Source organism: Xiphias gladius, chromosome 6 (assembly GCF_016859285.1).
Source record: "Xiphias gladius isolate SHS-SW01 ecotype Sanya breed wild chromosome 6, ASM1685928v1, whole genome shotgun sequence".
In the NCBI taxonomy this organism is placed as follows: domain Eukaryota; kingdom Metazoa; phylum Chordata; class Actinopteri; order Istiophoriformes; family Xiphiidae; genus Xiphias; species Xiphias gladius.
Genome location: NC_053405.1, coordinates 3,400,528 through 3,428,521, shown reverse-complemented (window position 1 = coordinate 3,428,521; position 27,994 = coordinate 3,400,528). Strand labels below are relative to the sequence as shown.

The 27,994-nt window shown below is 44.7% G+C and overlaps 1 protein-coding gene across 1 annotated transcript; it reads left to right on the top strand.

The window, feature by feature from the left end:
* On the top strand, positions 1–27,994 carry wu:fi04e12 (desmoplakin). Its single transcript, XM_040129087.1, has 25 exons — positions 1–203; positions 1,301–1,394; positions 2,833–2,954; positions 3,096–3,246; positions 5,344–5,469; positions 6,576–6,635; positions 6,723–6,890; positions 7,216–7,320; positions 7,459–7,554; positions 8,332–8,457; positions 9,288–9,440; positions 9,635–9,789; positions 9,910–10,036; positions 10,611–10,797; positions 11,296–11,648; positions 11,737–11,915; positions 13,408–13,546; positions 13,953–14,146; positions 14,972–15,134; positions 15,250–15,333; positions 15,409–15,516; positions 15,728–15,826; positions 16,523–18,349; positions 19,697–21,003; positions 23,191–27,994. Exons 1-25 carry the CDS (start codon positions 1–3, stop codon positions 27,386–27,388), a joined length of 10,524 nt encoding a protein of 3,507 aa, XP_039985021.1. The 3' UTR covers positions 27,389–27,994.

Below are 27,994 nucleotides of genomic sequence, written 5' to 3'. Positions count from 1 at the left end.
ATGAGTTTCCACGGGTTTCACCAGGCCTTAAACCTGAACCGCAGGGCCGGGTCCAAAGGCGACCTGAACGTCGGAGGGACCTACCAATACGCCCTGAGCGAGGTCGTACACGGGGACGGCAACGGATACGACCCCTACGTGGACGGATACAAAAGCTACACCTGCACGATGCCCGCCGCGGGCGCCACGGGAGGCGGCGTCAGGTGAATGAAGCTTTTGGTCGACGCTGCGTGCGCGCTCCTCGCTGCCACCTGTTGCCTGTCTGCCCCCGAGCCCTGCTGGCCCCGCGGCAGGGAGGACGCGCGTCGGTCTAAACGGCTGGGTGACATCAAATATTCATCACGAGAGGCCCGCTTCAACCCAGCATTCATTTCGGCCCCGCAAACCTTCGGTAGACACAATTGTCCCTAAGCCTAAAAAAAAAAAAAGGCTCTTGCATTTGCAGCAAGTGCATGGCAACGCGATTTTCCATCAGCGTGATGGAGTTCACAGAGAATCTGGCCGATGCGCGTTTTTATAGCCCGTTTGATGGAGGAGTCTTCTTCATCTTCATGTCCTGACGACTTACTTAGTGCTGACCAGAGCCAGACCCTCAAACCGGCTGTGCCGATGTATCGGCTGATATCAGCGCTTGGCAGGTGGGTACATCGTCATCCTCATGCTGAGGACGCTCCCTGCGGCCGAGAGCCTAGATAGGAAGTTTGGTGCAAAGTGAATCAGTGTGTCGACGTTTTTTTTTAAATCTTTTTTTCACTGCAGTATTTTGCAAAAAAAAAAAAAAAAAAGGATATCAGCCGATATATTGTTGTCACTTTCGATTAACGCTCAAATATCGAAAACCGGTGCTGTGCTCTATTTGATAATGACGAAGTTTATATTGTTGTGTCATGCGTTAACTACTAATGTGTTACATGGGCCCCATACGTACAAGACGCCACGGGTTAATATGAACGAGGTGGAAAATTGATGGGAAAATTGATTGATGGAAAGAAATTTACAGGACATAAGCCACATGTAAACGTCTTCCCAGGAAATCGCTAAGAAACAAAAACCGCGGTGTCACCGAGAGGGCGTGTACCGCCGCCCCTGATTCGCAGGACAAGGCGTTTGTCCGAACCCTCGCGGTCCAGAGCAGCGGCTCCTAAACCTGGGGTCCTAACCTCAAGGACAGGACGAGGAGTCTCGGGTAGACATGGATTCTCTGTGAGGGTCGGATGGTTAAGGGGTTGGCACATTGTGGTCTGGGGATGATTACAGTGATGATCTCTCTGTGACGAGTTTGCTCTGCTGCCCCCTGCAGTGGCTCCGACATCAGTGCAGTCCACCACAGGGCCGTGTTCCTGCAGGGCCAGTGCCAGGAGTACCTGCAGAAAGCCGAATACCTCCTTCAGTCTGTGAGTCACGGTTCACTTTCTGATGCTACGTATTGACTCCGAATAAAAGCCCGTCCGGGGCAGAGCTCGCTCGGGAGACAGATACAGAGAGAGTGACGGAGACGTGGTCATCGGATGGGCAAGCCTCTTCTTTGAGTCAGAGCGTGTAACAGACACCAGGCCGATAGCGAAAGCCTTTAGTTTTTCTCTCTTTTTGATGTGTTTCTGGACCCAAAGCGACTTGAGCGCTGCTTCAGCTGTCGGTGAATCCGCTGATGGTTTCGCATTTTCAGGGTGAGCTCTGCAAACACACACGTCTCCTCTGCCTCGTGTTGAGCAACTTCTTTTTTGTGAGTTATTTGTTTTTCTGCAGAGTTCACCGAAAGTGTAAACCCCCCCCCGTTGTGTGATTTATTAGCCTGTCGACTCGTATCGTCGGCCCTGACCCCCCCTCACAACTGTGTGACTCTAGTTGAATGAAATGTGTGAAATACTGAACACCGCCTCCATTTCGTCCTTTCCAAAGACATGAAATCATCCAGCCTCACGGTCTCTGTCCCGGAGTTTTTTTTCCTCCAGGATTTAAAAGCATTTCAACTGCAAATTCAGCGTAAAGTAAAAGTGCTGCATTTTCATAGAGGAAGCAAAGATAAATGATCTGCCTCTCTGTCATATGCAGGACTCAACGGGTAAAAATGTCAACGCAGATTTTGCACACCATAAAATTTCAATGGTGTAATTGCTTAGGACAAAATAAAAGGAACCAGAGGTGCTGCACACTGCCAGTCACTCTTAGCCACATGACGTGACGTGACTTGACGTGACGTGACTTGACTTGACTTGACTTGACTTGACTTGACTTGACTTGACTTGACGTGAATTGAGTTGACGTGAATTGACGTGAATTGACTTGACTTGACTTGACTTTATTTTACTTTAAACTTTTCGGCACCCGCTCACCTAACCAAAAATATTGGATAAATGTCACTGACAGTGTGCGGGACGTCTGGTTTCTTTCTCACATTCACGAAACCGGGAAAAATCGAAACTTTGCACATTTAGACACAGAAATATTCCACGAGAAAACCAGATGCCCAGTTTGCCGTTCTCTCCGTGCAGAAGCAGTTTATGTGCCGCTCTCTCGCCTCCGTCTGCTCACTGAGGCTCTGAGCATTAGAAATCGCCCTGTGTCCGTTCAGTCAGAACACACACGGAGCCGCTTTTTTTTTTTCATCTCGACCAACTTAGCAAAACACCAACCGAAAACACAAACACAACAAAGAGAGAGAAAAAGGACAGAAAAAAAAACAGGCCACAAGGTTTGACATCCATTGCATTGCTACAATCAAGCTGCAAAAATTAGGATGTAGGTTAAAAAAAGAAAAGAAGTTTTCTTACCACCACCTTTTAAGAAAATCTTCCCGTGCGGCTCTTTACATGTCGCGTTTATGTCTTGCAGGGCAGCGCCCCCGGTGATGCAGAGTGCTACATGGCCATGGCCAAAGACACCATTGAGCAGCTGAAGACCTGCGCGGTAGACCTGAGACAAATGGGACAGCCGAATGACAACGTAGTCAGGACGTGAGGATGACCTCCCCCTGGCTCCTCTCTTTCTGTCCTCCCCTTCCGATTTACTTGTTCCCGTGTCCTCTCTGCGACTGAAGCGACATGCAGTACATGCAACTCTTGCCAAAAGTAACTTTCTTTCTTCTCAATCCGTAGCTGGGAGATGTGTAGGGACCAGCTGAAGGGTGTCCACATGGCCATCACAGGCACCGTGCACAGGAGGAGGAGCACCAGAGGGAGCTCGGGAGGCTGGGAGGAGCCCGGAAGGAGCTTCCAAGATGCTCTGGCCTGGATCGCGCAGCACAAGGTGTGCGCACAGACACGCGCGTGGCTACGTTCCCGACCCGAACCAAACCCCGAACCCTAACCTTGATTCAATTCGAATATAAATCCTCAAACGGCTCCTCGAAGAAGTGAAAGAACGTTCAATTCCTCTTTTCTCTCTTTTTAAAAGCAGGCAAACAAAGGATCAAAAGGTCAAAACATATACACTAGGTAAAGCATTAGGCATTGCCGCGGTGGAAAAAGTAACTAAGTACATTTACTCAACAACTGTACTTGAGTACAGTCCTGAGGTACTGGTAGTTTACTTGAGTGTTTCCAATTTATGCTACTTTATACTTCTGCCCCACCATATTTCGGGGGCAAATATCGTACTTTTTTTACTCCACTACATTTATTTGGTCACTTTACGTACTAGTTACTTTGCAGATTCAGGTTAATGGCACAAACAAAATATAATTCTGACGTATCAATATATAGGTTAAGACGAGACGATGAGGTAAGAAAATTTTTGCCAGGCGACCCGGCTGTATATAAAGTGTGTAAAGTAGTTAAAATCCGCCCCACATTTACCAGCTGCAACAGTAAAGTAATGTAGACATTAATGCAGGTATAATTCAGTAATATAACATACATTATTCTGAAACAGATCGTTCTTCTTACCAAGTACTTTTACTTTTTGTACATAAAGTATGTTTTGACGCCGATACTTTTGTGGTTTTACTGAAGTAAAAATGTGAATGCACGACTTGTACTCGCACCAGAGTTTTTCTACACGGTGGTTTTGCTGCGTTTACTTAGACATCAAACATCAGAGTACTTCCCCCAGCAATGATGCACGGTAAAAATACACAATGCAGACAAAAACCTTCCTCTTGTAGCAGGTTTCAGGCAGTGCTGAACAGTAAAGTTGACTCAAACACGAAATTTCATGTAATTGTTCACTCTGTCAGTGTAGAACGGGGACATCGATGATGCCTGGTAATGAAACCTGAAAGACAAGAAAGGACGTGTTGGTGAAGTTACCTTGGACGTGGTTAAAGACCCTACGTTTATACGCCACTGGAAACAACGGCGTCGGAAACATTAATAACTCAGAGTTTGTTTTTTCCTACCTGTTAAAAGATCTGCCAGTCACTGATGAGCGATGAGGGGACTCCCGTACTAGGTCTTGATTTCTTGGTGGTGGGACGATCATCTCGTTAACATTTCAACTGCACGTTGATCCTTTAAACAAAGTGTTTGGCATCTTAATTTCAGTCTCAAATATCTTAATGTTGTGGTTTCTTGCCGACCTCTTTTCCTATTGAGACGTTAAACCAGCCTCCAGAGTATCTGTCAGTGTGTTTTTTATGAATGTTTTCTTTTGTTTTCAAACTTAAACGGTGAGATTAAAACGTGGACGTCAGAGAAAGGACGATGTGAATGTGGTAGCTCGGTGCATTCAGAAGACCTATTTTTACTGCCACTTTTAAAGTGTAAAAGGGGTCATTCGTTCCCAAGATTTTCAGTTGCGTTGTGTCCGTTTGTGAAAAAGGAGTCGACTCTGTCAGTGAACTGACTGACAGATCTCATTACACCAGAGCAGTGTGCACGCCGAGTTGGGGCAGGGTTTAGGCATGAAGGCATTCCTCTGCTACGTGATGTTACAGACGCTGGATTGAAGTGCGGGCAGAGACTGAGCCTGACATTAACAGCAACAGTTGGCGAAAGAAGGACACGCAATTAAACGTGCTCACAAATTTTTAGGCAGCACTGCGGAGAAACTGGCTTTGAAGAAAGGTCTTGTTTTGTTTTAGTGCTTAGAACCATTTTACCCTGCAGCAGATTTCTGAGATGTTTGCCCCAAAGTGGCTCATAAATTCCCAGGGGAATGCCTGATCTAACTTGTTTCCCTTCCACCTCCTGCCGGTGTCAGTCAGTGCATACCAGGCAAATCTTTGGAAAAACACTGAAAACCATCTCCTGGACTGAACGTTGAAGGTTGCTGAGTTGTGAATCAGTTGTTCTCGAGGCTTTTCTGCCAGTTTTCAGCTGCACCACCTTTGTTCAATGTGTATTCCTGCTTTGGCCTCCTGCGTGCCGATTAAAAAACGTTTTTGCCCCCCCACTTGTGTTTCAGCGTCTGATTGAAACTGCGTCCTGGGGAGAGGACCCTGCAGCCATTGAGCTGCAGCTCATCAGCCACCAGAAGTTTCACAGCTCCATCCAGAGGAGCCCCGAGGTGGACCGAGCCAGGGAAGACCTGGTGGGTTCAGCCTGCCCGGGCCAGACGCTGTGGGCCACAGTGGCATGCACATTATCATTACAGCTTTGATGGAAAAATGAGGACTCTGTCGCTGTCATAAGCACAAGTCCCAATAATCCTTTCCGTGCTTGCGTTCGTCATAGTTTGATCCAAACACGTTTTGTATTAAACAACTAGCGTGGACTGAAGACAGCACGTACTGCACCTCCGCCGAGGCTGCAGAATCCCCTAAATTAGCTAATAATGCTGTAGAAAATGTTAACGCGTCGTAAGTCTGCACCAGGATCTTGTTCTGCATCCAGATGCACACAGACAGACAATCATGGGATGCGTGGGCCTGCAAGTGCAGAAGATTTTTTATCAGTTATTTGTAACCCCCCTCCAAATTTCACCGTAATCTTTTAACTGGAGCTATCCCGCTGACAAACACAGAACGAAACCTACCTGAAACATTACCTCCTTGGAGAAGGTAATCATTTCATGTAGCGTTTCAGTTTGGAGTCCAGGCTCGGGGGTCTGCCACGTCGAATTACCGAAAACGGGGAATTACGTAAGATATGTTGATTACCAAAGCAACTAAGCCAGACCAGAGAATGGAAGCAGTGTTTCACATTTTAACTCATTTTACTTTGATATATTAGAGAAAACATTGATGCAGCCACAAATTAATGTGTAAATCTTCTTATTTTATTAATTAGGGGCCTTTGAAGTGCTTTTAAGGGTTTTAGTTTTTGCCATGTTTTTGCCCCTTAAAACCTTAAATCGATAATTAATATTTATATATTCAAATATTTCAAGAGGTTATGTAAATTAAAGGAAAATTTTGCGACCCTTAAATTGAATTTTTTATTTTTATTTTTAAGTTAAGTTGTGTTTTAAAGAGCACATTTGCAAAACTTAAGGACAAATCAAGGGATCTCTGACTGCCATACAAATACACCTTAATCTAGATTAAGACATTGGTTATATTTTAAGGGATGATAAATTAAGGACTAACTGATTGTATTTTACGGGATTTTTCTTTCATAGTGCCTCATGTTCTTCTGTATTTTTAAGATAACGTCTTAAGAGCCTCTCACCAAATCAGTACGATTCTCTTCCCATAGATTAAAAAGGGAGACAAAGGAAATCTTTACGCTCTGGACCAGGAATGGGACAGTCTACAGGTGAAAGGAACTAAATACTCATCACTAGTTGCTCTGTATTTTCAGGTAAATTGCTGGCTTTGTATTTAAACTGACCTTCTTCTCCAGCAAATGTCATTCGGTCGGACCCAGCAGCTGCAAGACCTCCAGCAGATCCTTCAGGAAATATCCAAAGCCATCATGTGGGTGAACGACAGGGAGGAGGAAGAGCTGGTGTTTGACTGGGGAGACAAGAACATCGACCAGTACATCCCCAAGAAGCAGGAGAGCTACTCGGTGAGTAAAACACACACAAGATCACTGGGAGTCGTGAAGAGTTAGGTTCGTGTGTTGCTGCAGAAATCCATGTCTTAATTTCAGTTTTTTAAGAGCTTCATTCACGTCCATTAACATTCTTGGAAATCCTGTGATCCTAAATGGCACTAATGCCTTTTTATGAAGGTAATCTGCATCTCAAAGGGAGCAATCATCTGTGGTGGATTAGATTTTGGCAGCTGCAGTCAGTCATCCACTTAGAGCGAAGCCAAAGAGCGTTCCTCCAGCTGCATTGCCGTGTTTTTCTGTTTCCCCAGTGATTGCTAAACCTCTTCTTACATAACAGAAACTGATGAGTGCCCTGGAGGACAAAGAGAAGGAGCTGAATAAACTGAAATCCAGAGTGGATGTGCTCCTGAGCAGTGGCCACCCGGCCTCAGACAAGATCGAGGTGTGGACCGATCCACTTGTCATGTTTATTTAGGGAGAAAAACAATACACTGTGTGTACATGCATCTGTAAGTGTGCAAGTAGGAGCTTTGCTCTTTCATAAAATTTCCGTTTTCTCATTTTGTTGTGCGTTTTTTAGGCTTATAAAGACACCCTGCAGACTCAGTGGAGTTGGCTCCTTCAGATTACAAAATGCATCGATGTTCATCTGAAGGAAAATGCAGCTTACAACCAGGTAACATGACAAACACACAACTTAAAGCTGCTACAATCAATATTTTTACATTAACAGTGGATAGATTTATTATGTGGAATGTAAAGGGTGTTACTCGTAGTGACAAACCCCCGAGATAATTATCGGGGGACCGTCAGCTCCACGAAGCTTTTTAGTGCCTTTCGGCTCATTGTTTTGGTTTTACGGCCCACGACTTCACTCTCACCGCTCTCAGCAGGGTCGTTTCCAGTCAGTATTTACCCCAGTAATTCTTTCTGCGTTGTGCTGAAACTCCTCAGTGTTTGGCCTCATAATGCGGGCTTCTCCCAGGAGGTAGTAAGGGTCTTTTGGAGGACCAGACAGAGAGGCAGAGCTGCCATTGATGCAAATGGCGCAAGACGCTGACATTGAATGGGTCCAGCTGGTCATTATCTGACTGTAAACTAACAGCTGTGTTAATTGATGGGAAGGGAACCTATGATGTGACTAATCGGTCACTGTCACCGCTCATCTCTCGTGATCAATTAAGGTACCGTGTGGTCGTCTAAACAGTATTTCCACTAATTAAATATATGGGCTTTGCTGTGTGTTATCCTCGTATCACTTTTATTTTTTCCCCCTGAAAAGTTATTATTATATTTCATGACACTGCATTCATTTATTTCTGGTGTTAGCATAGTTAGGCCAAGTTTCAGGCGAGGTGGCCTTCTCTGGTATAAAACACTGTGGAGAACCCAGTAACAAATACTTAATAATGTTATTTCTCTGAGACTTATCTAACATTGTGTGTTTTAATAGTTCTTTATAGAGGCCAATGAGACGTACAGCGCCCTGCAGAGGGAACATGAGACAGTTCGTAAGAGGTTCACCTGTGACAAGAACACCTCTCTGGAGAACCTCCTGGAGCTCCTCGGGGGACTGGAGGTACAACAGCTTAAGACACCGATAACAGATCAGCCGGGGTTTATGAAAGAGCGTGAAAGCGACATAGTAGTGAAATGAAGCATGTAAACCTTCTGAGGCCTACACTGTCTGACCTTAAGACCCATAGTGTAGAAAAACTAAGGGGCTGCCCCACTAAGTCGATGAGTCAACAAATCTGTTGCTTGGTTAATGGGTGATAAAGGGATTTTTTTGTTATGTTTTTTTGTCATTGTTGATTATTTGTCACCGTGTTTTCACACAGGATGAGCTCTTAGTCACGGCTGGAAAACGTCAACACAAGAAAGTCCCCACACCAGGGTATTTGGTCTTTAACGAGCAGGAATTTTAAAAGCTCATTCTGCATGAAGCCGTTCATTCGTAGAGAGACAGTAATACAGGAAAGATTGTTACATGTATCTAACTGATTACTCAAAGAAATCCCAAGACTACTACAGTTGACTAAGAGTATTTTCAGGATTTTTAGGACAACCCTATGAAATTAACGGGGACTGTCCACTCCAACCTATGGCCCCTGAAATGTACCGTAACTTGTCATTTAACGTCAGTGACTGTTAAGCTGTGTTTTCCAATTGTATTCACTGTTTGTTTTGTAGCATCTTTTTTCTGTGTTTTTTCTTCTTAACTGTGTTCAAGTTTCAGCCTTTTTCATTCATATTTTGTTTAATGTTTATTGGATTATTCCTTGTATTCCTTCTTTTGTTTCTGTTTTAATAAGCTACAGAGCAGCTATGGTTTGTTGATATTATCGATCTGCAAACCAACCTGTCTGTTTTTTTTTGTTTGTTTTGTTTTGTTATATGTATCTCCAGAGGGAGAAGGAGAAGATTATGGAAAACAAGAGGCAGGTTCAGCATCTGGTCATCAAGTCAAAGAGCATCGTGAGACTGAAACCCAGAAACCCAGAGGAGAAGAGCAGCAGCCCCATCATCGTCAAGGCTCTGTGTGACTTCAAACAAGACCAGGTCAGTTTCCTAATGCTCATGTCGCAATCACACATACGTTTGAAGCCACTAGGATTATTCTGTGGGGAAATTATTGTCTTCCCTCAAATGTAAGCCTGTAAGATCAAGATATTTTAAAATCTTCAAAAGTATCTGAGACAGATGCAACTCTGCATGTTTCTGTTAATGAAATACATTTTCATCGTGCTTTGCAGAAGGTGATCTCTAAGGGCAATGAGGCCATCCTGAAGGACAACAGTCAGCGCAGTAAGTGGGAGGTCACTGGCCCAGGAGGACTCGATATGTTGGTGCCGGCTGTGTGTCTGATCATACCGCCACCCAATCCAATCGGTGTCTGCCTGGCCAGCAAGTAAGACACAGTTGTTTGTTCGTGGAGTCGAGGGACAAATGAAACTCCCGCACAGTTCTTGGCTGAAAACGTTGTTTGCTGTGAGTGAAGGTTTAAATTTTAGCTCTGTTTTTTGCGAAGGAACGAGCAGTACTATGAGGCCATCCTGTCGATCTGGAATCAGCTGTACATCAACGTTAAGAGTCTCATCGCTTGGCAGTACTGTCTCCTGGATATCAAACGCATCAACTCCCTCACCATCTCCATGGTAAGTAATGATTAAAGTGCGAATCTCCTGAAGCAGGAAAATCAGACCTACGTATAACAAAGCAGTGAAGGAGTCACGAGTCTCAGAACGTGTCAGGTTATCATGCCCTGTTTACATCAACATAATTCAGTCCAAACCAGCTCTGTACTGTTATTTCTTGGGACAATTCAGCATCATTTAACCTTTTAAGGCAACACACTTACTTACCTCGGCGACTCTTAGAAGTTATAAACGAAAGCAGCCAAGCTGGTATCAACCCCTTTGAGGTGAAGCTGCTCAACTCGGCTGCAGTGCAACATTCAAGACCAAATAAAGAGAACTTCCAAGCAACACAATGACTATCTACCTCCAGCCTTAAAGTAAAGCGCCAACATCACAGCTAAATCGCATCACTCCAGTTACAAGCCAGTATATACCGTACCATGGGTGTTAACTCTGAAACAGATACATACATATTGTTACTATTATTATTGGAGAGTGTTACTTGAGTTTCTCTTATGGTGAAACAAGGGTCTTCTTAGTTTCTGATGCTGTGTAGACATGAGTCAAATATAATGTTTGTGTGTGTGTTCAGCTGGCAAAGATGCGTCCTGAAGAATATCGCCAAATTATCAAGAATCTGGAGGCTCGCTACGAGGAGTTCAAACTGAGCAGCCAAGGCTCCCAGATGTTTGCTGATGAGGACAAGAGGAGCATTGAGAACCAGTTCACCGGAGCCCAGACCCACTATGACCAGCTGGTGGTGCAGCTGCCTACTTACAGTTAGTATTACAAAATACTGTATAAACAATATGCTCAAATATTTTTAAATGTACAGTATGTTCTCTTCGATGCCAAGGAAAGGAAGAATAAAATTATTCAGGAACTTGTAGTCTGCATGTGGAGTTGCATCAGAAGACTGATGCAATATTTGGTTAAAAATGGCCCAATTTTGCATCGCTATGTAGTCCTGTAGAAAAATTCTCAATTTCCAACAAATATAAAGGAATCTGTTAACAGTTTTCTGAAATATCCTTTGTACTGTATATAAAATGTTTTGTATTTAGTTATAGTAGAACCCGACACAATATCCCCAGTTGTACGATTATCGCATCCCGCCCCTCTCCATCGACTGCAGTCATTCCGGCTTGCCTTTGGGTGTGGCCATTTTGAACAGCTTTTAACACTTTTACTTTCAGCCTAGTCTGTTTCAACCATACCCCTGCCTTAAGGTGCTTTCCTCTGCCAATTCTAAAAACATATCCTGTGCCTACCCTCAGTTGCACATCAGGAACAGATAGAAGTACAGCAAGCAGCCGAGCAGCGACGCCAACAGCAGCTGATTATAATACAGCAGCAGCAACAACAAGCTGCCGCCGAAGTGGAGGCCGGGAGGCTCGAAGAAGAGGCCAGGAGACTCGAAGAAGAACGGCGGAGAGCGGAGCTGAAAAGACCGGCAGAAAAGAAAGAGCCGGTGAAGAGGAAGGTCGTGGTGTCCTCCCGCAGTTTATTAGAGCTACAGGCGCTCAGACTGAGGCTGGAGGGTGCTGAGGGCTCGCTGAGTCGGCACATTCATATCTGCCTTGGAGACGATGGGGTGCACGACTGTGGCCTCAGGATCACACAGTTAGAGGTAGACACATTAAAAACATGTCATATTCCAAATACCTATTCCCCATATACACTGCAGTAACTGCACTGGTGTGTATGTTTTCTTTTAGACGGTGCAGCGTGACATAGACTCGATGCGTGAGGAGTACTTACGTCTGAGGGAGCGTATCCTTAAGGAGCTGGAGGGCATGAATGATTCAGATAAAGCCCAGTTCTTCCGCAGTGAGATTGAACTCATCAGCCAAAGACTGGGCAGTCTGGAGAACAGCTCTTCAGCTTACCTACAGAGGTACAAACACAAACAAAGTCAAACTTTTCTCAATCGGGAAGTCTTAGACGTCTTGAGAACAAGATCTCTTCCATATGAAAGTGCTGAGATTAAATTACATACCGTCGTACACAAGCTCAAAACTAAGACGATTCCCTCACATAAAACAATCAAAAAACACACACACAATTCAAGTTGTGTTGGGGTTCCTTCCATTTGTGAGGTGCATACCACTCAAAATCCGACTTTCCCAGATCAGTGTTGTTATGAAAGTCTTCTAACGCATAGTAATAATCTGTTTTCATTGTAGTTAGTTTAGAATTCGAGTAAGGATGTTAAATATCTCAGCAACCTGCACAGCAAAGCCTTATACGTGGGCGCCTTCTAGATGTCAGTGATGACCATCCGACATTTCCATTGAATGTTGGGTGACACCCAGTGGTTAAAAGGTTATGGCACCAGCATACGTAATAGCTCAGTGAAACAGAATTGATAATATAGTAGGTTGTCTAGTGTTTTATGTTTTGAAATTACAAAAAAGCTCTTTTGTATTAGAATTCAGAGCAAGATGTACTGTATACTAGATGACCATTGAGGGAATGCATTAGAGCAACAGTTTAGGCTCTTGTAAAATTCCTATATTTGGTCTTTTTGGACTTTGGAACATGTTTCAAATTGATTTAAGGGGTCTGTAGGCAGGCTGTAACCAGTAGAGGGCCTGGTTTGTAGTGGAGCTGAAGACGCACGATATGGTATCATCAGCATAAAAAATACACACAACAGAGCTGAGTAAGGGCTGGGAAATATTTTTGTGTGTATTTTGTATGTCTGAAGTAAAGCAGGCGACCCAGCATTGATCCGCGAGGGACATCTTTAACAACATTTTAGGGACCGCACTGGAAACCACTGTCAGAAACAGTGCGTGTTCCATAGATAGATACAACTTAAACCAGCTTGAAACGGACCAATCAAATCTATGGAATGAAGTGTGGTCAACAGTTTTGAAAGCTTGGGGCAGATTCACAAAGAGTGCAGCACAATATTGCTTTTCATCAAGCTTGGTAATGCTAAAGTCTGACTGCTGAGGCTGGAGGACATAATTAACCTCCAGGGGGCCTGTAGTTGTGAGCTGACAAGTGGATTTACGAGTTAAACAGAGAATAAGGCTTAGATAAAGGTTGATAGTTATCTATGTGAAAATCAATTAGTAGAAGATTAATTAAAATATTTAAATGTGATGCTCTAATTGTAGGAGCACTACAGTTTCTTAGATCAAAGATGTCCTTTCCAGCTGATTTTAATAAGTTTAAATAAGCATTATACACCTCAAAAAATGTCAGAGTGAAAATTTTGTATCATCAATTAAAGTACCCTTGGTTTCTCACACACAGTTACATCCACAAATTAACAGGAAGATATTCTTACATATAGCTCATCGTCTAAACGATAAATGTGCCTCGTCTTTTCTGTAATGACTTTCTCCACCTCTCATTCATCTCCACGTCTTCATCAGGCTGCGGGCTCTAAGGGACATGCTGGAGAGTGTGGCACGAGCTGAGGACATAGTGAAAGTTCATGAAGCGAGACTGGCAGAGAAAGAGACTACTTCTCTGTCGCCTAGTGAAGTGGAGGATTATATATTGACCCTGAAGGTATTTTATAAGACATTGCATTTTCATACACATCTTACAAAAATTACATCAATCTGCAGCAAGATATTGGAGTTTTAGTCAGCCTTAATATCTGTTACAGATGTAGAGAATCAATCCAAAGAATCACTTGTGAAAACTGTCCTTCTCTGGCTATTTCTTCTTCAACACTCAGTACTAAGCTTTGTACCTGGCAAGCTGCAGCTTCGACAGAATACCAGTGCATATTAGTGCATGGCTCGGTGGTCGCCCATCAGGTTGAATTAGAAAAGCTGTTGTGAGAAGGCTGGGGAGATCCTTTCTTTTGTTGTGTTTAGTATATCCTATGATTCCCCTTGTTGAGCAGTTGCTCTTTATTATACAGGGGATGTCACGTTTGATTGCTGTTTCCTGTGCTGTTAATTTGTAGAATATTAAAGCAGAGTTGGATCAGAAGAAGGATGTTCTGACCTCCATGGAGGCAGAGTTGGCCAAGGCGAGTCACTGGAACGGCCAGGTGGGCGGACCCTTCCACAGGTGTGACATGATGCTGTCAAAGTACACAGATCAGGTGGGACTGCTGTCAGACCGCTGGAGACGGATCCAGGGACAGATTGACACCAGGTATGTCTCTTCTTTTTTCTCTCTCTCTCCCATTTTATTCAAAGAACTGAAGTCAGCGTTTCCCAGTAACTGACTGTACCACCAACCCTGAAGACCTGCAATACCTGCATCTCAAGTTGGTAAACAAGGTGCAGACATGGGTCAGGGGTCAGGCAGTGCATCACATTGTCTCCTTTGTGGTCAGCCAGTTAATGACTCATCCCATGTCAAAATGTTTACCGCGAGACTTTTATTACACATGTGGATCTGGGGCCAGTTTCACAAAAGCAGATTTTCATCTATATGGATTGCTGGACACAGCTATTGGTGAAACAATTAGTCAGTTAATTGATAAGGCAGTCGTCAGAAAATGACTCAACGACAGTATCTCAAGCAAATACACAAAACATTTCCGCATTCGTGCCTCTCAAAGGTGAGGACTTGCCGCTTTTCCCTGTGCCATATAACTGTAGATTAAATACCTTCTGGTTTTGGACTGTCAAGAAAAACAAACTATTTTGAGATGGCACCTCGAGCCCTGGGATGGTGAGATCGACATTTGACACAGATTCTTGACATTTTATAGATTCAATGATTAATTGATTAATTGAAAAAACAATAGAGAGATTAATCTGTAATGCAGATAACCATTTGTCATATCCTTAGACAAGGGACAACCCCTTTACACCAACCTGCATTGGATTAGAGCTTTGTGTTGAAGTAAAATCACTCTCAGCCTTTCTCTCTATATTTCCCCAATTGGAATGGTTATCAAAGTGTCTCTTAAGAAAGACGCTGAAGTTATGGTGTTCTCTTTTGAATTTTCCCTTTTTATCTCTTGCTCAGAATCCAGGATCTAGAGCTGTATCTGCCTCAGTTACAACACTACAAGCAAATCAGCACCTCCCTTATTGAATGGATTGATGCCACGCGGAAAAAACAGGACACCCTGCAGGCCACCAAGATAGAGAATGTCCAGGCACTAGAAGACCATATTAACAACCAGAAGGTCTTCTGCTCAGCCCTCCGCTGCTTTTAATTAACTTGCTTACTGTGTTGAGGGTCTATATCCATGTCTGTTAAGTCATCAGACTACTGACATCTTTATATTGTTGTTTTTCAAGGCACTGAACACAGAAATCAAAGCAAGGAGGGAGACAATAGAGAGTGTCCTGAAGGACAATGAGGCCTGTGTGAACTCTATCAAGGTAAGAGAGCCTATACGCAGTACATCGCATTATTTCATTCTATTTTCCTGCTTTTGTGACTATGTTTCTTTACAGGACTATGAAACAGACCTTGCCTCTTACACATCTGGTTTAGAGACTCTGCTCAACATCCCCATCAAAAGGACGATGTTGAAGTCCCCATCGATGGATCTTATTCAGGAGGTAACTGCACCCCAGCAGAACCCAAAACAGGGAAATAACTTTTGGCATGTTGTGACTCACCAGTGACAGAAAAAAAAAATGTTTTTCTGTGTTAGTCTTGTGGGTTAAAGGAGGGGCTTGAGGGGATGAGGTCAATGCAGTTTGTATGTATCTGTGAAATTCAATGATGATATATGAATTAATCTTTGAGTTTGCTCTGTCTGTGTTCCAGGCTACACAAATACAGACCCGTTACATGGAGTTGCTCACCCTGTCTGCTGACTACTACAGATTCCTGGGAGAGTTGCTCAAAGACATGGAGGAGCTCAAGGTACTGCTGTAGCTTAGTGAAGATTTTTTAAAAATTTTCCTTTCCCCGTTTGTTTTGAACTTTTATCGGTAACCTGTCCAGTGTCTATTAAAAAATTACAAATTTAGTTCAATCTGACACGTTTACATCGTAGTGAATTTTTTTACCAGATTCTGCAGTTTTCCCTCAGCTCCAGGGCATGCTTCAGCATTTTTCAGCTCCCTGTTTTGGGTTTAAGACCAGAAACCTTACTGGTTCAGTGTCACCACTCACATTACTGGCAAAGTTAGAGACTAGCTGGTGAACATACTAGAAAATTTGGCAGCGAAAGAGCCAGATGTCTTTGCTCAGAAGTTGATGGGGAACAAGACAGAGCTAAGAGGAGAATGAAAATTGAACTTGACTGCAGCTGATTGTAACATTGTTCCTTGTGTGGTAGATGTGTAAATCAGCAAATATTTGGTAACAATATATCAACTTGGTGTTGATAAGGTGATAATATGTCAATGTTGTGTTTACAGCTTGTTGTGGTGACCCAAGTGGCCAAAAAATCATTAATACAGGTTTAAAGAAACCATTGATATTCTTTAGATGTTGGGTGTTTCCATGAAGAAGTTCAACCAATTCCAATCAATTATTTAAATACACTTTGGTGAGGTGTTTTCATTAGTTCTTAAAACTTTCTCTGCATTCGTCTTTGCTTTGTCTTGCCTCCAGATTCGTAACACCAGGATTGACCTGTTGGAGGAAGAGCTTCGCCTGCTGAGGGAGGATATCCAAGACCACCATGCCAAGAACAAATCACTGGAAGACACTGTCGCCCGCTACCAGCTGGAGCTGTCCCAGTCCCAGGAGCAGCTGCTGTCAATGGAGGAGGTGAAGCGAAACACGGCGTTGCAGTGCAGCACCACCAAGGAAAGCCTAGATACCACACAGAGCCAGCTGGCAGACCTCAACGATCAGGTAACACGACTCAACTACTTGCTTGAGGAAGAAAAGAGGAATAGGAGGCTGGCAGAGGAGCGCTACACTCAGCAGCAGGAGGAGTATGAGTCAGTGCTGAGGAAGAGGCAGAATGAGCTGGAGACGGTCAGCTGGTCCAAGATGGAGGTGGAGAAGACTGTGGCCGATAAGGATCACGAGATCGAACAGCTGCGGCGGCAGCTGGCTGAGGAAGAAGCAAGGATTAAGGAGCTACAGAAGGATATATCAAAGGTAAGGAGCCACTGTAATGTGGAGATCAGTAACTTAAAGCTGAGCTACGAATCCCAGATCCACGTCAGTCGCACAGACATCCAGAGATTGGAGGCCCAGAGGGAGGAGGATAGAGCTGACCTCCAGCTGCAGTATGACAGGATGGAGGCAGAGAGGAGGAATTTGGAGGAGGAGCTCAGGAGGCTCAGGATGTCTATCAGCCAGGCTGAGGAACAAAAAAAGATGGCAGAGGACGATGCTCAAAATCAGCGTGCTGTCATCACAGAGGAAGGGCGCAGGAGGAGAGAGCTGGAAAGTCAGGTGGAGGTGCTAATGAGGCAGAGAGACCAGGAAAGCAGTCAGTATAGAGGAGAGCTGGATGAAGTCATGAACGCCCTGCAGGAGAAGAGTGACCAGCTGGCCTATGTCACACATAGTCTAGAGGAGGAGACCCGCAGGAGAAAAACCATAGAGGAAGGTCAAGGTGTGCTGGAACAGACTCTGGCCCAGCTGCAGGTGAAGCTAACTAATTCATCGGTGGCTGCGACCCAGCTGAGGGAGTGCAAGGAGGAGCTTCAGACGATGCTTGTAGAGCTGGAAAGGGAGAGCAGGGAGCGAAGCAGAGTAGAACAAAACATGAGCAGGTTACAGGGCCGCATCAAGGACCTTCAGACTGTGAGAGATGGGCTGGAGAGCCAGGTGGAGAATCTGAGGAAGGCTAACCAAGAGGAAGTGGCCAGAAGAAAGCAGGCAGAAACAGAGCTGGAAAAGACCTCCATGACCATGACAGAGTACACAAACACCATCACTGCGCTACGCCAGAGGCAAGAACACGCCAGCACATCGGGGAAGAGAGGTGAGGAAGAGCGTCTTAGGTTGCAGGATGAGCTGGAGAGAAGCATGAGACAAAATAAGACCTCTTCAGAGCACATGACGCAGTTGAACGCCGAGCTAAAGGCCCTGCAGCAACAACTACTCCAGGAGCAGGCCCGAGTCAAAGAGGCAAACCTCAGGAATGAGGGTCTTTACAGAACTATAGAGGAAAAGAGTAAAGCACTGAATGAGAACACTTCTGAGCTTCAAAGGCTGAAGGAGATGACAGAAACCCAGATCAAAGAGAGGAAGAGGCAAGAGGAGGAGCTAAGGGCAGCAAGACATGATAAAGAGGAGCTCCTGAGATCCAAACAGGAAAGTGATGATGAGCTCTCCTCCCAGATAACTGCCCTGGAGCTGCAGCTGCAGGCCAGTGAGCGCAGCAATATAGAGTACTGCAACCTGGTCTCAGAGCTCTCCTCTGAGAGGGAGAAACTCAAGCTGGAGACTGAGAGAATACAAAAGCAGGCCACTGAGGTACATGGAAGTTTGGCACTTGGTCCTGGACTGTACTCGTCTTTCCAAACCAGAATCCTACTTTGGAAAAATCAAGTAGCTATCACTGTCTGTAGCTGAACCTTTGCTTGCATGCTAGAACACCTGTAGATCCCCTTTAGATGCCTCCCACTTGGTAACTTTGATTTGAACACAAACATCCGTATGTGTTTAAATAAACTTGCATGTCAATCACTCGCATGCAAACATCATCTGTGCCGCTCTGCCTCCTGACCTCCCCAACCCACCGTCTCCCTCTGTGTCCACATTGTGTAAAGATGTGTAGTCTGCATGCTCTTTTGCCTTTTCTTCTTTTGCCCAGAATGATCAACATCGCCAGTGACAAAACAACCGCCGGTCGTCTGGATTAATGCAGTTGGAAGATGCTGATGTTGTAGCATCTCAATGCTCTTAATCGACACATTTTGCAAATTTGTAAAAACAGCACTTGTATACATTTCCACAATTTCTTAGCCTGTTTGAGGCACCTCTCTCTTTCAGTTTGAGACCAGGCAATCAAAATTGGCCCCCGACCATCTATTTGTGTTGTTTTGCAAATATACAGAATGTAGACAGTAACAAAGTCATAATTAAAATTAGTGGTCTGCTTATTTTGAAGTTGTAGTTGCTATTAACAATGTAGTGTCAATATAGTTGGTTTGTCTGCAGGACTGGGAGGGTTGATTTCACAATGAAAATCAATAGATTTTTGAAATTTATGAGGTTTTTTTTTCAACTGGATATTTTTCTTTAAAAATTGAATATTGTAATGCCATTGCCTATTTACTATTACTTCCCAGTCTTGTAAGACATTGTCTCTGAAGAGAATTAGCAGTTTTCATAATACAGTGTTAACAAAGCAAATGATATATTGGCAGAACACACACAGACTTGTTATTAATGCGTTTTGACTCTTATTATCATTAATTAACAGCTTTTCATTTATTCAGTAGTTTTACATTTAACACTGTGTCATTTTGGGGTTTTCTCTTTTTTTCACGTTTTAAATGAATACAAAAAAGGCTGATGTTACAGAAGAACAGAAAATTCAGTTTGCAATCTCACTTCTGCTGTGTCTGTTTAAGTTGCGAACCCCGATGTTGGACCTCTTTCAGTATTATGCTCCTAGAAAAAATTAGTATAGCGTATTATGTGTGCTTTCCTCCTTGATCCACTTCCGGTGTCATTGATTATATGATTGTATGCTCTGATGTAGAATGCAAAATGTTACAGTTCTTGATACTATGTACATTTATCAGTGTATTTCTGAGTTGACTAACCTCTTTGTCTCTGCTCTTTCTCTGCTATTTTCCCTCTGTTTTCCTGCAGACAACAGCCACGATGCAAGCCACTGAGTCCCAGTACAGTGAGATTGTAAAGGAGAGAGATGCTCTGTTGCTGAAATTGCAATTGTCAGAAAAAGACAGAGATCGCTTCCAAATGCTAGAGGATGACCTCAGTCGCATTAAACTGTCCCTGGATTCTGAGCTCCATAATAAACAGCGTCTACAGGAGGAGAACGAGAGGGTAAAGAGGGATTTAAGTTACTGGAAGGACCAATATGATAGCAAGCAGAGCCTAATTAGGCAATATGACACAGACAATGAGTGTCTGCAGAAAGAAAAGAACTCTTTGAAAAGTGAGATAGAGAGGCTGATGAGGGAACTCAGGGAGCTTGAGGAGACATATAAAACTAGGCTGTCAGCTATCCAGAAAGAACTGCGAGAGGTGACCATTGTCAGACAAACCTTGGAGACTGAGCTGAAGAGAGTTAAAGAGCCCCCAACCTTTGATGCCTCCACTGTGATTTTTGATGGAGTCCGCAAGCCAGTCAGAGCAAACCAGTTGCTTGACTGTGGTGTATTGGACAACACAACATTTAGCCAGCTTGTGAAGGGCCATAAGACTGTCCCTGAAATTTCTGTCAACAAAAAAGTTAGTCTAAAAGGGACAGGCCCAATTGCTGGGGTGGTAATTGAAGGTCCAAAAGGTCCAGGGTCCATTACTGGACCCCTATGTAAACTAACTTTCACAGAGGCCAAGAAAGACAATCTCTTGCCACCAGATAGTGTTGACCTACTACTGGATGCTCAGGCTGCCACTGGCCACATCATTGATCCGAGAACTAATGAGAAGTTGACAGTTGAAGAGGCGTGTAATCAAGGTGTTGTTGATGAAGAGGACAAAGAGAGGTTGCTAGCAGCAGAAGCTGCAGCTGTAGGCTATAGTATTCCTGGCACAAGCAAAGCCCTTTCAGTATTTCAGGCCATGAAGAAAGGACTGGTTGACAAGAAAACAACACTGCGTCTGTTACAAGCCCAGGAGTCTGTGGGGGGCATTCTAGATCCCATACTCAGTGTGTTCCTTCCCAAAGACACAGCCATTGAATGTGATCTAATTGATGATGACATATATCATGCTTTGAATAAGAGGCCTGAGCTCTACTTGGACCCAGAAAGTGAGGAGAGTGTAACTTATATGTCCATGAAGAGGAGATGCAAGGTAGAGCCACAAACGGGCCTTCTGCTTCTTCCTATCTCTGAGAAGACAGACCCCTCCAAGCTTGTCTTTGATGGTGTTCGGAAACCTGTCACAGCCAAGCAGCTGCTTGATTGTGGTGTTGTGGACAAGCCAACATTTAAAGATCTAGAGAAGGGAAAGAAAACTGTCCCGGAGGTGTCTGCAGACAAAATCATCAATCTGAAGGGGACTGGACCCATTGCTGGGGTTTTAGCAGGGAGTCAAGGAAAAATGTCTTTGTCAGAAGCCAAGAAACAAATCCTCCTGTCTGATGATTGCGCAGATTTACTGCTGGAAGCCCAGGCAGCCACAGGTCACATCATTGACCCCAGAAACAATCAAAAGCTGACGGTAGAGGAGGCATGCACCAGAGGGGTGGTGGATATTAGGGATCGAGACAAGTTACTGGCAGCAGAGGCTGCTGCTGTTGGATACAAGGATCCTAGTGCAGCCAAGCCTCTCTCAGTGTGTGAGGCCATGAAGAAAGGAATAATTGACAGGAAGACTGGGCTACGTCTGCTGCAGGCCCAGGTGTCAGTGGGAGGAATTTTAGATCCCAATCTCAGTGTGTTCCTACCTAAAGAAACAGCTATCAAGCGCCACCTTTTGGATGAAAACCTCCATCATGCACTAAACCAGAGTCCCGCATGTTACCTTGACCCAGAAACTGAGCATAATGCCACCTATGGAGCATTGAAGAAAAGATGCAAGACAGAACCACACACAGGTCTGCTTCTTTTGCCAATCACTGAGAAGCTAGACCCTTCCAAAGTCATCTTTGATGGTGTACGTAAGCCAGTAACAGCACAGCAGTTGCTTGATTGTGGGGTCCTGGACAAACCAACATTCAACCAGCTGATAAAGGGGGAGAAAACTGTCCCAGAGGTGTCTGTTGATAAGAAGGTCTTTCTAAAGGGGACAGGATCAATTGCTGGTGTTGCAGCCGGACCTTTAGGGAAAATATCTTTGTTGGAGGCAAAGAAACAGATGCTCATGCCCCCCGATATTGCAGATATGCTACTGGATGCTCAGGCAGCCACAGGCCACATCATTGATCCAACCACCAATCAGAAGCTGACAGTAGAGGAGGCATGTGCTAGAGGATTGGTGGATGTTAGGGATCGAGATAGACTCTTGGTAGCAGAAGCTGCTGCTGTGGGCTACCGGGATCCTAGCACCGCAAAGCCTCTGTCAGTGTTTGAGGCAATGAATAAGGGATTAATTGACAGGAAGACTGGGCTACGCCTGCTGCAGGCCCAGGAGTCTTCAGGGGGAATTCTAGATCCCGATCTCAGTGTGTTCCTCCCTAAAGAAACAGCTATCAAGCGCCACCTTTTAGATGAAAACCTCCGTCATGCTCTAAACCAGAGTCCTGCTTGTTACCTTGACCCAGAAACTGAGCATAATGCCACCTATGGAGCATTGAAGAAAAGATGCAAGACAGAACCACACACAGGTCTGCTTCTTTTGCCAATCACTGAGAAGCTAGACCCTTCCAAAGTCATCTTTGATGGTGTACGTAAGCCAGTAACAGCACAGCAGTTGCTTGATTGTGGGGTCCTGGACAAACCAACATTCAACCAGCTGATAAAGGGGGAGAAAACTGTCCCAGAGGTGTCTGTTGATAAGAAGGTCTTTCTAAAGGGGACAGGATCAATTGCTGGTGTTGCAGCCGGACCTTTAGGGAAAATATCTTTGTTGGAGGCAAAGAAACAGATGCTCATGCCCCCCGATATTGCAGATATGCTACTGGATGCTCAGGCAGCCACAGGCCACATCATTGATCCAACCACCAATCAGAAGCTGACAGTAGAGGAGGCATGTGCTAGAGGATTGGTGGATGTTAGGGATCGAGATAGACTCTTGGTAGCAGAAGCTGCTGCTGTGGGCTACCGGGATCCTAGCACCGCAAAGCCTCTGTCAGTGTTTGAGGCAATGAATAAGGGATTAATTGACAGGAAGACTGGGCTACGCCTGCTGCAGGCCCAGGAGTCTTCAGGGGGAATTCTAGATCCCGATCTCAGTGTGTTCCTCCCTAAAGAAACAGCTATCAAGCGCCACCTTTTAGATGAAAACCTCCGTCATGCTCTAGACCAGGGTCCTGCTTGTTACTTTGATCCGGAAACTGACAATGATGTCAGCTATGGGGCTTTGAAGAAAAGATGCAAGACAGAACCACACACAGGTCTGCTTCTTTTGCCAATCACTGAGAAGCTAGACCCTTCCAAAGTCATCTTTGATGGTGTACGCAAGCCAGTAACAGCACAGCAGTTGCTTGATTGTGGGGTCCTGGACAAACCAACATTCAACCAGCTAATAAAGGGGGAGAAAACTGTCCCAGACGTGTCTGTGGATAAGAAGGTCTTTCTAAAGGGGACAGGATCAATTGCTGGTGTTGCAGCCGGACCTTTAGGGAAAATGTCTCTATCACAGGCAAAGAAACAGATGCTCATGCCCTCAGATAGTGCAGATGTGCTACTGGATGCTCAAGCTGCCACAGGCCATATCATTGATCCCACAACCAATCAGAAGCTGACAGTAGAGGAAGCATGTGCTAGAGGAGTGGTGGATATTAGGGATCGAGATAGACTCTTGGCAGCAGAAGCTGCTGCTTTGGGCTACCGGGATCCTAGCACCGCGAAGCCTCTGTCAGTGTTTGAGGCAATGAAGAAGGGGTTAATTGAAAGGAAGACTGGGCTACGCCTGCTGCAGGCCCAGGAGTCTGCAGGGGGCATTCTAGATCCCGATCTCAGTGTGTTCCTCCCTAAAGAAAAAGCTATCAAGCGCAACATTTTGGATGAAGACCTCTGTTATGTGCTAAACCAAAATCCTGAATATTATCTTGACCCAGACACTGAGCATGATGCCAGCTATGGGGCTTTAAAGAAGAAATGCAAAACAGAGTCTCACACAGGCCTGATACTTCTTCCAGTAACTGAGAGGAAGGACCCTTCCAAAATAATGTTTGAAGGGCTCCGCAAGCCAGTCTCAGCGCAGCAGCTGTTTGAATGTGAAATCCTTGACAAGCCGACACTTAACCAGCTAGTGAGAGGGGAGAAAACTGTCCCTGGTGTGTCCGTGGAAAAGATGGTCTATCTGAAGGGTACTGGACCGATTTCTGGGGTGGTAGCTGGGCGTCAAGGAAAAATGTCATTGTCAGAGGCCAAGAAACAGAAGCTTCTGCCTGAAGACAGTGCTTATTTGCTGCTGGAAGCCCAGGCTGCCACAGGCCACATCATTGACCCTAAAACTGATCAGAAGCTGACAGTAGAGGAGGCATGTGCTAAAGGAGTGGTGGACACTGGGGATCGGGATAGGTTATTGGCAGCAGAGGCTGCTGCTGTTGGATACAAAGATCCTAACACAGCCAAGCCTCTCTCAGTTTTTGAGGCCATAAAGAAGGGACTTATTGACAGGAAGACCGGGCTACGCCTGCTGCAGGCCCAGGAGTCGGTGGGAGGAATTTTAGATCCCAATCTCAGTCTGTTCCTACCGAAAGAGACAGCTATCAAGCGCAACCTTTTGGATGAAAACTTCCTTCATGCTCTAAACCAGAGTCCCGCATGTTACCTTGACCCAGAAACTGAGCACGATGTCAGCTATGGGGCTTTGAAGGGAAGATGCAAGACAGAGCCTTACACAGGCCTACAACTTTTGCCAGTCTCTGAGAAGTTTGACCCCTCCAAACTACTCTTTGATGGTGTCCGTAAGACAGTCACAGCACAGCAGTTGCTTGATTGTGGAGTCCTGGACGAACCAACATTCGACCAGCTGAAGAAGGGGGAGAAAACTGTTCCAGAGGTGTCTGTTGATAAGAAGGTCTTTCTGAAGGGGACCGGGTCAATTGCTGGTGTTGCAGCCGGACCTTTAAGGAAAATGTCCTTTACGGAGGCAAAGAAACAGAAAATTATGTCTTCTAACAGTGCTGACATGCTCCTTGATGCTCAGGCAGCTACAGGCTACATCATTGACCCCAGAACTAATCAAAAACTGACAGTAAAAGAAGCATGTGCCAGAGGAGTAGTGGATAAAGAGGATGAATCAAAGCTGTTAGCAGCTGAGGCTGCTGCTATAGGTTACAGAGAACCAAATACTACCAAGCTCCTATCAGCGGGCCAGGCCATGAGGATGGGATTAATTAACAAGGACACAGCTCTACATATACTTCAGGCTCAAGAGTCTGTAGGGGGTATTTTGGACCCTGTCCTCAGTATATTTCTACCCAAAGACATTGCTATGGATCGGGATCTCATAGATGACAACCTATACCAGGCCTTGAATCAATGTCCAGAATGCTATCTGGACCCAGACACCCAACAAGCAACCACCTATGTATCTCTGAAGAAAAAATGTAAAGTTGATCCAGGCACAGGTCTTTTGTTTCTCCCTGAACCTAAAAAGCAATTAGCTATCCAGGGGCTAAGGGGCAAGGTGTTGCTCACAGATCTGTTGGATGCAAACCTGCTGGAACAGTCTGATATGGACCAACTGAGCGAGGGTAGATTGATGAGCCAGGACATTGAAGACCGCCTGCACTCCTACCTGAGAGGTTCCACCTGCATAGCAGGAGTTTATAATGAGGCCAGTGATAAAGTGATGCCCATCTATCAGGCCATGAAAGATGGACTGTTGCGACCTGGGACCACTTTGGAACTGCTTGAGGCCCAGGCTGCCTCGGGTTTTATGGTTGATCCTGTCAGGAACCTGTATTTGACTGTTAGTGATGCCTATAATAAAAGACTGTTTGGGCCAGAGTTTAAGGACAAGCTGCTAGCAGCAGAGAGGGCTGTGACTGGTTACAAAATGCCTGGTACAGACAATTTTATCTCCCTCTTCCAGGCCATACAGAAAGGAATAGTGGAGAAAGGCCATGGCATCCGTCTACTAGAGGCCCAGATTGCCAGCGGTGGTATCATTGATCCTGAACACAGCCATCGTATTGACGTGGATGTAGCTTATAAGAGAGGTTACTTTGATGAAAAAATGAACAAGATCCTGACTGATGAGGGGGATGATACTAAGGGTTTCTTTGACCCTAACACAGAGGAAAACTTAACCTATCTGGAGCTTAAGAAACGCTGTATCACAGATAAGAAGACTGGCCTAATCCTTTTACCTATCATGGACAAGAAAAAGTTAGATTCAACTCAGAAGAACACTCTGAGAAAGACGAGAGTGGTAATTGTGGATCCAGAAACGAATAAAGAGATGACAGTACGTGAAGCATATGACAAAGGGTATATTGACTACAACACCTTCCTGGAGCTGTCACGGCAGGAGTGTGAGTGGGAGGAGATCACTATCACTGCTCCAGATGGTTCTGTACGGTTTGTTATCATTGACACGAAGACTGGAACACAGTTTGACATTACTGAGCTGCTTGAAATGCAAGTAATTGATCAGTCAGTTCTAGATCAGTACCGCTCACAGGCTATCACCCTTACTCAATTTGCGGATATCATCACTAACAAGACCAAACCTGATACATTATCATTGTCATCATCATCATCATCATCAACCTCAAGGCCATCAGCTGCCTCAGCTACATCTTCAGGTACATCATCATCAGTCTTGTCAAGACCCTTATCACCTTCTCTCGCCAAGACGACCACAACAAAGTCTACCACTGTCACAGAGCAAAGTTCCACAATCAGCAGTGTTGCTAGAGACTCACCTGACCCCCTTAAGCATATATCCAGTGCGTCTATCACTCTAGCTTCACCTGTTGAGACAGTAGGTGATCAGGAACCCGTGGGAGCCATCTTTGACACAGAGACTGTAGAGAAGATATCCATCATGGAGGCTCTAAATCGTGGTCTGGTGGATTCCGTCACTGCCCAGAGACTGCTGGAGGCCCAAGCCTGCACTGGAGGAATCGTCAATCCCACAAATGGCTGTAGGCTTGGCATCCAAGAGGCCTCCCGTCTGGGTATAATAAATGATGACATGGCCTCTAAGCTCAAGCCTGCACAGAAAGCCTATATTGGCTTTGAGGATGTAAAAACCAGGAAGAAGATATCTGCTGCCGAGGCCATGAGGGACATGTGGCTGCCATATGCGGCAGGACAGAGGTTCATGGAGTTCCAGTTTGTAACAGGAGGACTTTATGACCCGGAAATGGGCTGTAGAAGATCCATAGAAGATTCTTTGACAATGGGCTGGCTGGATGGGAAATCAGCCCGGAAGCTCCAAGACATCACACAACACACAAAGAACCTGACCTGCCCTAAGAGCAAACTTAAGATCTCTTACAAGGAGGCTCTGGATAATTGCCTGCTGGAGGAAAGCACTGGGGTGAAGATGCTCCCGGCATCATTTTTGTCTTCCAGAGGGATCAGCAGTCCATACAATGTCTCCTCTGCCCCAGGATCCATCACAGGTTCTAGGAGTGGATCACGACGAAGCTCCCGCAGGAGCAGTTTGGACCTAGGCTCCCCCACCTCTTCATTAACCAGTCAATACAGTCATACTACCTTCAAAACTTTCTCCTCCACCAATTAAATCAAGAAAATAAAAGGTCCTGTACGTGCATGCTATTTTCGTGCAAATTGATCAGATCTTTTTTTAATATTTTCAGTGTTTGGAAAAGGACAAGAAAGAAATGTGTGTGTTTTGTATGACGAGAAAAATTCAAGGTTAATATTTTAAATTTTAAACTTTTTGCATACTTTTAGATTTTAGGTTTGGTGTTACTATGCCTTTAAAAATGCTAGTTCAAATGAACATGAGAATAGATACTACCAAAATAATTTTTGTGAAAATGGACTTAAGTATTAATGGAAGTCATCTTAAGGTATTTGGATTGAAAATGAAGTGTATGTGAATATAATTGTTGGTGTCCCTAAAATAGGTTTAGAAATGAGGGCCAAACTCTTTTAGAATCTTCATAAAATGTAATATCTTTTTTAGCTTTGCATTGGAAACTTAAAGGTGGTATTTTTAGATCTATTTGACATTAAAATATCCCGTGTGCCTTTTTTGTGTGGGGAGGGATGAGTGGTCGGGTTGCATATTTTAGCTTAACTACCCTTTTTTTACGGAATCGGTTGTTAACCATTGGTTTCTTGCAATGTAGTGCTTCCAGTTTTGTAACCGTGACTCGGTATC